A 12,062-nucleotide genomic window follows, 5' to 3' on the forward strand; every position below is an offset into this window, starting at 1 on the left:
AAAGAGAACCGGAGGTTAGGTAGTTGAATAGCTTCAAGTAAATAAACAAATATGCGCTGCCAGGTAGACCTCTCTATCAAGCTCGTCAAAAGGTGAAACCATGGCCTGTCTACCCATCACCACTAGCTTCCGACCGTGGTGTTTCACAACTATTGATTTGGTCTCTCAAACCGTGAGCCAGGGAGAAAAGGGGACTTGACGATCATCCACTTTGGTCTGTGCATCATCCAGCAGCCCCTGTATGATTATTATCATTCATCACCATCAACGAATTTCAAAACAAATCAAAAGTAGTTGCCACGAAGCTAGCTTCCAGTATCAGCCACATTCCCCCAAACGATATTCAAGAACGAGGGAAAGTCAACGAGCACAGCAGCACTAGTAATCTCATTCTCAACCACCTTCTTCACTGTTTTCTATGAATAGTTGTCGATCGAGCTTCTGTAGTTCCCATAAGCGCCTGATCGTCAAAACTTTTCTTCCTTTAATACCTATTATTGCCGTCCTGCGGGTCCAGAACTTTGCCTACTGTCAGCTCCGAAGGAATTCAGAGCCAACCCTTTAGCACCTTTGGGAATTGGGAGAGCGCTTCTGCTTGCTTTTCCGCCCGCGACTGTCCGCCTCAGCCGCGTGTCTCACTGTGTCATTTCTTCCCTTTCCTTCAATCGTTCATTTTTTTTGCCTTCGACATATTCACCTCTCCCACTTCTCTTTTGTCATCCTCATTTACCATTCTTTAATCCTTCCTTTTCGCTCCGTTACTGTACGCTGCTTTAGTGACAGTCGGCGAATTCGGGTTAAGCTCTTGTCCCTCGCGCATTTGGACAACCTCCTGAATTGCGGAACCGCACTCGCCCTTGCACCAGAGGAGACGAAGAACAGCGACCTGATCATAATACCATCCATATCGGGTTTAAGAGAGGAAAAGCAGCTTCTTTATTCAACTCTGTGCTTGCGTATAGTAAATTCTGACATAATTACATCATGAGTGTATGTTCTGAATGGCTACCCCTTTCCCGCGCGAAAGCCCCAAGCGCAAAACTCTTATGCTGACTTCCTTCGCTATTTTGAAAGTACGCGGACTACAACAACAACTCTCAGGGTGGCTACGGCCAGTACAACCCTTATGGTGGCCAGCAGCAAAACAATGCCTACGGCGGCCAGGCCCCATACCAGCAAGCCAACAACATGGAGCAGGGTAATGGTGGCTATGGTAGGACTCCTCATGACCTCGGGTCGAGCGTATGTCTCTAATGCGCGTTGTCTCCTACAGAAATGTCCGCTATGGGTGGCTACGGCGGCCAGCAGCAGCAGCCATCCGGCCCGACCGCATTGCTGAACAAATGCAAAGAAATCAACGATGGTATTGCCGATCTGCGAGCCAAGAGAGAGAGCCAGCTCGCCGCCGCACAGAATGCTTTGCTCGACTCGAGTACCGGAAAGGAAGATCAGGCCTCCCGTCAGACACTCGATTACATCGAAGACGAGATCAACAACGGATTCCGTTACCTCCGGGACCTCCTGAAAAAGGTCAAGCAGACACCTGGCTCTGGAGACACCCGTGTTCAGACTCAGATCGATGTCACCAGCCGGAACTTGCGTCGGGAGATTGAGCAGTACCAGAGGGCCCAGTCGGATTTCCAGAAACGGTTGCGCGAGCAGGTGCGCCGACGATACGAGATCGCAAACCCAGAGGCTTCTCCCGAGGAGATCGAACAGGGTGTTGACAATGTTCTGATGGGCCAAGAGCAGAGCTTCCAGGTACGAGAGAATGGCTCATCCCCAATATCTAGGACAAGTGCTGATTTGCTTGTGATAGGTTACCGGTAGCAGAACCAGACAGGCCAATGACGCCAGACAAGCTGCTTTGGAGCGGTCCGCCGCTATTCGAAAGATCGAACAGGACATGATTGAGCTGGGCCGTTTGTACCAGGAAGTTGCAGAGCTGGTGCATCAACAAGATGCTGCTGTTGAGCAGATCAACCAAGGCGCCGAAGATGTTGTCGACAATGTCCAGAATGCGAACACCCAGATTGATCATGCCATCAAGAGCGCGCGCAACGCCAGAAAGTGGAAGTGGTATGCGCTGCTCATCGTCAGTACGTATCATCTTTGGCCTCAAGTGTAAAAGCACCAAGATAACTTACTGCTACCCTAGTTCTGATCATCGCCATCGTTGTCGGTGTCGCTGTTGGTGTCACCCAGGCCAACAAAGCGTAAAATGGCCATCCTTGAAAGATGCTTGCATCAAACGGCTTGCAGAATACGTTTGTCGGCTGCTTATGATCTACTCCGCGCTCGGAAATCTGCGTCGCTACATCAGGCTTCTCGATATCCCCTTATCTCGCCCTCTGCACTATCCTTTCGCTATACATGGTCCATGCAATGCGGAAGCGAAAATTCGGCGTGGCATCATAATCCGATGCCTGTCCCGCTTCACTCATCCATCCGAGCTGCACAAAGACCGTTCATTTTTTCCCTCGAGATTTCCTAGTGTACTTTCTTATACCACTCAGTCGCATTCTCCTCTGTTTTAATCCTGTCTGATATTTTTTCTCCTTGTTTTTGAAAAAGCACGGCAGCTTGCGAGTTCCTTCTCCATATCACCTTGGCTCCACCCTTGCGCTTTTTGTATCTCCGGGTCGTGTATATCTGATTCGTGTCCGATGATATGCGACTTGATGGTCCGTCGCTTCTCTCGACTAGGATACGCATGATGCTGTCGTACATGTACATATTAGATTTTCTCCTCGTTTTTACTGCCGTTGGTCTTAGAATCTATGTAATAATCGAACTCTAATTCATTACGAAAGTATAGATATGTACAGAGAACCTTACAGTCACCAGTTGGGTTTATTCAACCCATGATATCCGTAGAGTCACCAGACCTCTCATATCTGACAGTCAGCCGGCAGTGTGACCACAGCATACCACTGCCCTACGCCTAGGACTGTCTAGCCTTCTCCCGCTCCTCCTCCTCCGGCGTCCTCGTCCGCAACTGCAAAGCATGGATTCCGCCCTCCCGGCTCATCTCATCCTTAAGCAGAGAGTAGACCATCCGATGCCGCGCAGGCTGCATCTTCGACTGGAAAGCAGAGGATGTGATCGTGACACTGTAGACGTACGCATTAGCCACCGCCATCACTTACTTCTTTGGCAACAATGTAACGGGTCGCTGTCGCAGACATACTGAAAATGCGTCTCTTTCGAAGTTACGCCTTGCATCGGGGCGTGGTGCGCGTGCAGGTGCGAGTCATTCCGGATTATGAGGGTGGATGGGGAGAAGGCGGCTGTTATCTATGTCGAGTGTTGGGTTAGCTGGATGATTATCCTCAAGGAGCGCAGGATTGTCAATGTGCACCGTACCTTTTCGCGGATCGTATCTTCCATCGGGGTCGTGGAGGTGGAGGACATTCTGGTTAGGAGGGTGCTTGTGAGTGGGGAGAAGAGGCGGCGGGAGAGCAGGCCTGGTGCGTTGCGGAGGGGGAGCATTGACGGGTCACCCCAGTTGGGGAGATTGAAGCGTGAAGATGGGTTGGGTAGAGAGGTGTCTCTTGTAGAAGATTGATGATGTCTTGTTTGAGGTTGTAGATTGTATACAGTATAGTCTGCTGGGGTCTGGGCCTGTGATGCCGAGATGCTGTTTTGGGGATAGCGTTTGTGGATGATGGTTTGCGCCGCTATGTCCGTGGACGTGGAGTCTGGATGGAATCGTCTCCTTCGTTGTTGTAGTGTTTCTCGGATCGATTCTCTAGGAATTGAACTTTTCTAATGTTTGGACTCGTCTTTCGTTGCCTGCATTATCGTCTCTGGCGTTACGTGTGCTAACTGGTAATTGACAGCTCAGACGCCAAACCGCAGAGCTCCGGAGCACCTCCGTTTATGACATCAATCCACCGCGCAGCAATTGCTCTTGAGAGTTGATATCTCGCAATTACCTACGCATCGTTTGGGTACCGCAAGAGGAGGAGGTGCATGAGGCACACTTACGGATAATATTCCACCATGCAGGGACGTAATCTCGTGTCATTGCTTTGTCGTGGCTCTGCGTCTGTTCGGGTCATCGGAGCAGCGTGTGCTCGCAAGCCGTTTTACAGCCGAGTTCAGAGCGTGACTACGCCAGCTTCGCTTCGTTTATTGTCAACATTACCGAACCTTCCTCTCTTTCGTGCACTCAAAGATCATGACTCCTCAAGCCTCGCCGTCATCCATAGCGCATCTTCGCGATCCTTCACGTACGGTAACTTGGTCGCGGACGTGCTGCAGGCGAAAGAACGCCTGCTAGGGTCTGTCGGAGGAAGGCAGAATTCGCTATCCGGGGAAAGGGTTGCATTCCTTGCGGAGAATAGCTACGATTACGTAGGTACTGTTTCTCTACTCTGTCCCTGGCGGATCTTGTACGAGTGTCGTGGATGGATTACCCTACCTTGGCTTCATGGCTGATCCTGACCTGCAGTAACACTCCTCTCTATCCTCGCAAGCAATGCGATTGCTCTCCCTCTCTCTCCTGCGTTCCCTGTCGGCGAACTCAAGTATATTCTCGACAACTCCCAGGCCAAGGTGTTGGTCGCTACTCAGAAGTACGCGGATAAGGCGCACGACCTGCTCAAGGCCGGGTTGAATACAGAGCCCGTACTGGATATCAAGGAGAAGATCCAGGTGGGTGCGACTAGCTCGCACCCGGTCTCTTTGGAGGATCTCGACGGGGAGAGATCGCTGGGAGGGATGATGCTTTATACTTCTGGGACCACGAACCGGCCGGTAGGCATTGACCTTTCCGTTACCTTCAATTTAGTCTCCAACAGGCTGGAAGATCTTCAGACTGACCTCCGACCAGAAAGGCGTGCTTATCCCCCAATCAGCACTCACCGCACAAGCGGCTTCGCTATTAGAGGCGTGGAAATATACCCCTGAAGATCGATTGCTTCATCTTCTTCCACTACATCACATCCATGGAACTGTCAATGCGATTGTGACGCCTATACTTGCCGGATCTTCCATTGAATTCATGTTTCCGTTCAATACAGACGGCGTGTGGAACAGGCTTGCAGCGCCATTTTTACAAAACAGCACGACTAAGAGTAAGATTACATTCCTTACAGCTGTACCGACCATCTACAACCGGTTGCTTTCGAGCTTTCCTAGCCTACGTCCTGAAATTCAAGAAGCCGCGAAGAAGGGCATCTCGCCCGAGAATCTCCGTCTAAACATTTCTGGCTCCGCCGCTCTCCCGACACCGACCAAGCAAGCCTGGCAGGATCTCAGCAATGGAAACGTGCTCCTCGAGCGCTTTGGCATGACTGAGGTCGGAATGGCCATCAGCTGCGGGCTCGACTTCGCGGACCGCGCGGATGGAAGTGTCGGCTGGCCGCTGCCGTCTGTGGAGGCTAGGCTGGTCGACACTGAGACGAACGAAGTCATCAAGCCTGGGGAGGAGCTCGATGCCAACGGCCGTGAGCGGGAAGGTGAAATCCAGCTTCGTGGACCGACGATCTTCCGCGAATACTGGGCTAATGAGAAGGCCACAAAAGAGGCCTTCGTGGATAGCGAAGATGGGAAAGGAAAGTGGTTCAAAACCGGCGACGTTGCTACCCGCCGAATAGTCAAGAACGCCGGCAAGGGGATCAGCGGTGAATGGGCCAGAGGCCCAATGTATTTCATCCAGGGTCGACTGAGCGTCGACATCATCAAAACGGGTGGAGAGAAGGTCAGCGCGTTGGAAGTCGAGAGAGAGTTACTCTCACTGTACGTTCACCTATTCCACTCGCCGGTATATTCAGACTAACTTGTTCGTGCAGCCCTCAGATCATCGAAGCCGCCGTTGTTGGTCTTCCATCCGAGCAATGGGGTCAAAAGGTTGCTGCGATAGTCGTCCTGAATCCCGAAGTAGCAGCCAAGACAGGCCGTAACGGCAAACCCTGGGGTCCTGTGGACATGCGGCGCGCCCTTAAAGACCGGCTAGCGAGCTACAAGCTGCCCCAAGAGATGAAGATCCTTGACGGGCCAATTCCGAGAAATGCCATGGGAAAGGGTGAGTGGTTTTGAGCTTATCATTTGGAGTCTACAAACTAACTATGGATGCTCACAGTAAACAAGAAGACACTCGTCAAGGAGGTCTTCGGATTGTAATCACGAGATCGTACGTCCATTCCTGTATAATAAACTGCTCAACGAAATATGTAAATTCGCCCATGTCCATGGTCGGACAATCCTGACTGCGATCGTCTCGAGTGATCTGAGATTGTGCACCTATCACACCATCATGATGCTACAATGACGGAAAGGAACTTTGGGTGGATATTCGCCGATTCATTGCTTGCAGTGTCTGAGGTGAAACATGGGATCTGACAAAATAACATACATCGAGCGCACTTGGACGGAAATAATCCGCACGTCCTCAATTGAAAACAGTATTGGAATGGCACGACTATCAATGAGTAGTTCGACTTCTCGAGCGGGCTTGTTGCCAGTTGGCGAAAGACGCCTGCTGAGTCGGGCATGGGTTTGCAACCTTGAGACAACCTTCGAATCCAAGGCTATTAATCGGGCAGAATATTTCTCACGGCACACTCTATAAGGCTTACAAACCAGCTCAATCGGGTACTCCGCTCGTTCCCTAGATTCTTCCCCAATGGTTGTGGGAGCCAAGGATAACAGGGGACGACGTCTCCTTCAAGCAAATCTTCTAATTGCTGAGCATGATCTCCTTTGCATCGTTCTAAAGTGCGATCTTTATGCTGATCCCATACTGGATTGGACCCCATGAAGTAACCGGAGTAGCGTGCGAATGATGCAATACCTTCATATTTCGGATCTCTATCCCGCAGCAGCATGGCCAGGCACATTCCGGATCCAAAGGGGATATAACAAAGAACAAACCGTGGGTCGATACTCTTCTGGTGTGCTATGTTTCCTCGAAGTGCCAGTATATAACACTCCGGGCTGTACCTACGAGCAGAGAAAGATTTGTCCACTGACTGAGCACGTCATCCTTGTTTGATGCAATTGCAACAATGGCTCAAATACTGGCAGCCACCGCGCTGGTACTCCTTCCCCTTGTGACTGCGCAGCTGATCGGGTCCATCGCTGAGAACCACCCGCAGCTCACAACATACAGATGCAGTTCTCAGGGTGGCTGCGTTGCACAAAGCACCTCAGTTGTGCTTGACATCAACGCACACTGGATACACCAAAACGGAGCCCAAACATCATGCGCCACTAGCAGCGGCCTTGACCCGTCTCTCTGCCCGGACAAGGTGACCTGCAGCCAGAACTGCGTAGTCGAAGGCATCACCGACTACAGCAGCTTCGGCGTGCAGACCTCAGGCGACGTCATTACGCTCCGTCAATACCAAGTACAAAACGGCCAAATCACGACGCTGAGGCCACGCGTGTACCTCCTCGCCGAGGACGGCATCGACTACAGCAAGCTGCAGCTCCTCAACCGAGAGTTCACCTTCGACGTCGACGCCTCCAAGCTCCCCTGCGGCATGAACGGCGCCCTCTACCTCTCCGAGATGGAAGCCTCCGGCGGCCGCAGCGCCCTCAACCCCGCCGGCGCAACCTACGGCACAGGCTACTGCGACGCGCAGTGCTTCAACCCGGGCCCCTGGATCAACGGCGAGGCCAACACCGCCGGCGCGGGCGCCTGCTGCCAGGAGATGGACCTCTGGGAGGCCAACTCCCGCTCCACAATCTTCTCCCCGCACCCGTGCAACACCGCTGGGCTGTATGCGTGCACCGGCGCCGAATGCTACTCCATCTGCGACGGGTACGGATGCACCTACAACCCCTACGAGCTCGGCGCAAAGGATTACTACGGCCACGGCCTCACCGTCGACACTGCCAAGCCGATAACCGTCGTCACGCAGTTCGTGACTGCCGATAACACAGCGACAGGCGCACTGGCCGAGATCCGCCGGCTGTATGTGCAGAATGGCAGGGTCATCAGGAATACGGCCGTCGCGATGACGGAAGCCTTCTGCTTGTGGTCGAGCACGTTCGAGGCGCTGGGTGGATTGCAGCGTATGGCCGAGGCGCTGAGGAGGGGCATGGTGCCTGTGTTCAGTATTTGGGATGATCCGGGCCTGTGGATGCATTGGCTTGATAGTGATGGTGCCGGGCCATGCGGTAGCACCGAGGGGGATCCTGCTTTCATTCAGGCCAACTATCCCAATACGGCGGTCACTTTTTCGAAGATCAGGTGGGGGGATATTGGTAGTACGTACTCTTCTTAGGGTACTGCTGGTGTATGTATATAGTCGCTTCGACTGGCAATTTGTACATATGGTTCTCTGAAAGCCAGCACATAATCGGAGCATAACCCAATGCCGTAACATCATATGAAGGTAATTGGGAAACTTTAGAGATGCAAAGCACCAGATGTAGGAGATGTTCTTAATGAGTTTCGGAGCGGAAGCTCTCTATGTGCTTCAAGATCGCTATATGATACATATAAACAACAGTTCTATAACGAGCCTGACGCCGTGCATCGTCCAAAAGAGGCGAGGTATCCACAAAAGAAAATTCTATGAAATATAGTTCCGACTTTGAGAAGAACTGGAGAGCTAACGCCACTCACCAACCCGCTCGAAATGCTTGACCACTCGCGTGGCCTCCATGACGACCAGCATGCGAGCCAAATCAACCGAGGTAATCTTAGCTTCCACGACGCTGAGGATGTTGGCATCCGGTACGTTGTGGGTAAGGATCTGGCAGCGGACTCCTAGAGACGTGATGACACCCGCGTAGCCTTCGCCGAACTCCGTTCCTGCCATGGAGGTACAGCTGTATGGCTTGTGGAGGAGGCATGGGAACGTCTCGGGTAACGCGCATTCAGCAAAGTAGAACGCGCGGAAGAGGAGCATGCACGACCAGAACTGCTTGGAAGCGGAGTCGCAGTCCCTGATGCGGTTGCGTTTCCAACGCGATCTGGAGATATACTTGTCGACATAGTCCTTGGAGAAGGGCAGAACGGAGGTATCCTTCGTGGCGTCTAGGGGCCGCCCGTGTTCGTGCTCGAAGCGCAGCGCGGCTTCGATTTGGTAGTGTGCGAGGAGATCGACGTATCGACGAAGCGGACTTGTGGATTTGATATAGGCGTCTAGGCCGAGGGGAATATGTGGGATGGGGGTCGATGAGGAGATACCCTTCGGGGCTGTGAAGTGCAGCCATCCTTCTCCTCCGTATTCGGCCATATTTTCGTTCGTTAGTCTCGGGTATTCGGGGTGATAGCATGTTCCGTCGTAGACTGCTGGGATGTTGCGCTCTGCGCACCACTTCCCAGAGATCCAACATGCGAAATTCATCAAGGTCGAAATGAGATTTCGCTTTGTGAGGTCAGGTACTTCGTGGGGGTCAATGTCCTGCAAGCGCAACTGGATGATTGGATCGCCCAAGTAGTAGCGGCCTTTGGAGATATCCATGTTGTAGGGTTTCATGGGCGCTGTCCCTGCGAAGACAGAGACTGAATTGTCAGCAGGCGACGGCCACTCCATGGCCCCGTTTTTGAGCCGGTATTCACGAAATGCCAACATCAGTTTACGCAAGGTACGAAAAGCGCGCTCGTCTTCCGGTGTTAAGGAGCTCTGTAACTCTTCCCGAGAGTGCGGCTGCGTAATGGTGCCTCCCACTGTCAGAGTATCTGAAGATCCAGTGGTGGGTTCAAAAAGACTACGCAGCTTCTCGTGCGTGATATAAATTACGTTTCTGACAATGCCATTGGCGATTTTTGTTTCCAGAACTTCACCCTGCAAATTCATTTTGGCACTGAATGTGAGTGTAGGGCGACCAGGAGCCAAACTGAAATGGCTCTGTGTCAATGAGCTGGGTAGCATCGGGTATGTGCGCTCGGGAACATAGAGAGTCTGATTACGCATGGCGGCGTATTCCATGATGGAGCTGTCAGGTTCGACAAATGCGGAGGGATTGGCGATGTGTATGTGTATCCAGAACGTGTCATTCGAGCTTGAAATAGACTCCAAGGACACTCCATCGTCGATCTCTTGCGCGTCAGGATTGTCCACGCAGTAGACTGGCAGATTACCAAAGTCAGTCCGCAGGCTCTCCATCTTATCCGATAGCCCTTCAGATTTGAGCTTCTCGCACACTTGCTTGACATCCTCCCACATAGCATCTGACCTGGGCGAGATACCGTGTCCAGGAAGAGCTAAACTCTGGTCAAGTAATCGCAAATTTTCCCAAGGAGATAACACCCCTAATTCCTGTAAGAAGAGCTTGACGGTCGCTGCGTTCAGCTCGAGAGTGGTATACATTCCAGTAGCGCGCATGATGTGGGAACCAGCCGATCTCAATGGCCCAGAGTTCATTCTCCTAGGAGGTATGCACCAGAGCAACAGATACTCTATGATCATTCGATCGTTGTCATTGAACTTCTCGGTGACCATTTCGCGATACAGCATGGGCTTCCCATCCTGTCCTGGTGCGAACCGGTGTGCCGTCGGACCAACGCTCGCCATGATCGTCGGCGACCGCACTTTCCTACTCACCCGTATGAGACGCTGGGCTTTTTGCAGGAATTGTTGCAGAGGATGGTCCTTCATATTGGACTTCTCCTCTCCTATTACCCTGCCTGTCGCAGACCGGACGAGGTATTCCTGATGTTCATGCACCCTTTTGGTGACAGTATTGAGGAGTCTTGCAACTCGTTTCGGTTGCACCAGGTAATGATTTGTGAACAGCGAGCTTCGGTCATTCTCAATAATGAATGAGTTCCGGCGGATAGTCTGATGCACAGCAAATAAGATCGTATCGTCCAAGGCCTCCTCCTCTATGCCTAAGGCTTTACATGCCAGTTCTTCCAGGGTGTATTCTAGCTTCTCTTCCTCGTCTGCGACAATTTCATGCATGTTATCAAGGATATGCGCATTGTCTCGGTAGAAATCTTGGATCTTTGCTTCGAAGTCACTGATCCTTTGCAAGAGGGGGGCACCAACAGGTCTCGGCACTCCACCTTCAATGGCTGACTGCATTTCAAAGCTCATTTGAGCCATTGTGTCCGGAAAATGTGGCAGAAGGGGGGCGACCAATTCTGGAGGAGCGAATCCCTTCACGACATAGTCCAGATCTTTGCTGTGAGCAATTCGCCATTTCCCTCGCTCTGTATAGAACTGTTGCTGCTTATGAACGGATCGCACGTAGATTGCAAAACTTAAAATGCCGTCGACACTTCGAGAAAAGCACGAGTTAGTGAATCCAAGCACTAGAGAAGGAGAAACTTCTGCATTACTTACGTAGAAAGAGCCACCAAGTCCCCTGGCTGGAGGAATTCATCTACTCCCTCCCCTTCGTCCCCGATATTGTGAAATTCCAAGCTCTCCTCGTCTGCCTCGCGTAAAACATCACTACCGGCATCAAACGCCTCCTTGCTATCGTTCAGCATGTTTCCAACCCAAGGGGCCGATGGATCTAATGTGCTCGCCGTCCCGGGTCCTCGGACCGGGTCTAAGATGTTCGGGTGCGTCTCCTGCCATTTGCGTAGATAATTTCGAATGTCTTTGTTCTCCTCAAACTCGGTTTTTAAAAGGATATCCTCGATGGAGGTAGTAGTCTGTTGCGGATTTTGCCCAGCGGTGGGAGACTATCAGAATTTCTATCAGAGCAAGCCAATCACTCAGTCTCAGTTAGTACTCACCTCAACATTCGTAGCCAGTGTCCGGCGAGCGAGGCATGGACAATTCGATATGCGCCCCAAGCGACTTGGGTGTTTAGTTCCAGTTATAAGGCGGTTTGGCTTCAGCAGATGGCTCGCCCCGATGGCCCCACGGGAAATGTACGTCTTTTGCATCAACAAAGACATCTCCAGGAATCAACACATTATACAACTGAAATCTCCCCTGGAGATTCAAGAAGTGTCGGGGCCATCCTTTGCTTGACGCCATCGAAAACTTGTTGCATTCTGCCGGCATTTCTCAGCCCACCGCCCTGGCGGTCGAAGTCTGGTTCCAGCCAATACTTCATCTTTTCCAGTTGATGCACCTTTGTGAACGGGCATCGCTGGACTTGAAACTCGCTGGATATGCTACGGAGATATTCGCTGCCGG

At 51.9% G+C, this 12,062-nt stretch overlaps 5 protein-coding genes across 5 annotated transcripts; 3 read left to right on the forward strand and 2 right to left on the reverse strand.

Annotated features, from left to right (window-relative positions):
* Positions 1-984: 984 nt before the first annotated feature.
* On the forward strand, positions 985-2,220 carry ALT_2839 (syntaxin; the record flags this gene model as incomplete). Its single annotated transcript, XM_033559160.1, has 5 exons — positions 985-990; positions 1,075-1,213; positions 1,274-1,761; positions 1,820-2,099; positions 2,159-2,220. The coding sequence occupies 5 exons, from the start codon at positions 985-987 to the stop codon at positions 2,218-2,220; spliced, it is 975 nt and encodes a 324-aa protein (XP_033415051.1).
* Positions 2,221-2,944: 724 nt separating this feature from the next.
* ALT_2840 (BolA family protein) lies at positions 2,945-3,414 on the reverse strand (the record flags this gene model as incomplete). The annotated part of the gene is made up of 3 exons (XM_033559159.1): positions 2,945-3,113; positions 3,191-3,297; positions 3,367-3,414. 3 exons carry the CDS (start codon positions 3,412-3,414, stop codon positions 2,945-2,947), a joined length of 324 nt encoding a protein of 107 aa, XP_033415050.1.
* Positions 3,415-4,005: 591 nt separating this feature from the next.
* ALT_2841 (acyl-CoA synthetase) lies at positions 4,006-6,129 on the forward strand (the record flags this gene model as incomplete). The annotated part of the gene is made up of 5 exons (XM_033559158.1): positions 4,006-4,363; positions 4,457-4,761; positions 4,838-5,745; positions 5,799-6,031; positions 6,089-6,129. The coding sequence occupies 5 exons, from the start codon at positions 4,006-4,008 to the stop codon at positions 6,127-6,129; spliced, it is 1,845 nt and encodes a 614-aa protein (XP_033415049.1).
* An 884-nt stretch (positions 6,130-7,013) lies between these two features.
* On the forward strand, positions 7,014-8,237 carry ALT_2842 (glycoside hydrolase family 7 protein; the record flags this gene model as incomplete). The annotated part of the gene is made up of 1 exon (XM_033559157.2): positions 7,014-8,237. The coding sequence occupies one exon, from the start codon at positions 7,014-7,016 to the stop codon at positions 8,235-8,237; it is 1,224 nt and encodes a 407-aa protein (XP_033415048.1).
* Positions 8,238-8,567: 330 nt separating this feature from the next.
* ALT_2843 (exoribonuclease II) lies at positions 8,568-11,818 on the reverse strand (the record flags this gene model as incomplete). Its single annotated transcript, XM_033559156.2, has 3 exons — positions 8,568-11,187; positions 11,253-11,599; positions 11,654-11,818. 3 exons carry the CDS (start codon positions 11,816-11,818, stop codon positions 8,568-8,570), a joined length of 3,132 nt encoding a protein of 1,043 aa, XP_033415047.2.
* Positions 11,819-12,062: the final 244 nt, after the last annotated feature.

This window comes from Aspergillus lentulus, assembly GCF_001445615.1.
Source record: "Aspergillus lentulus DNA, contig: Alt05, strain: IFM 54703, whole genome shotgun sequence".
NCBI lineage: Eukaryota > Fungi > Ascomycota > Eurotiomycetes > Eurotiales > Aspergillaceae > Aspergillus > Aspergillus lentulus.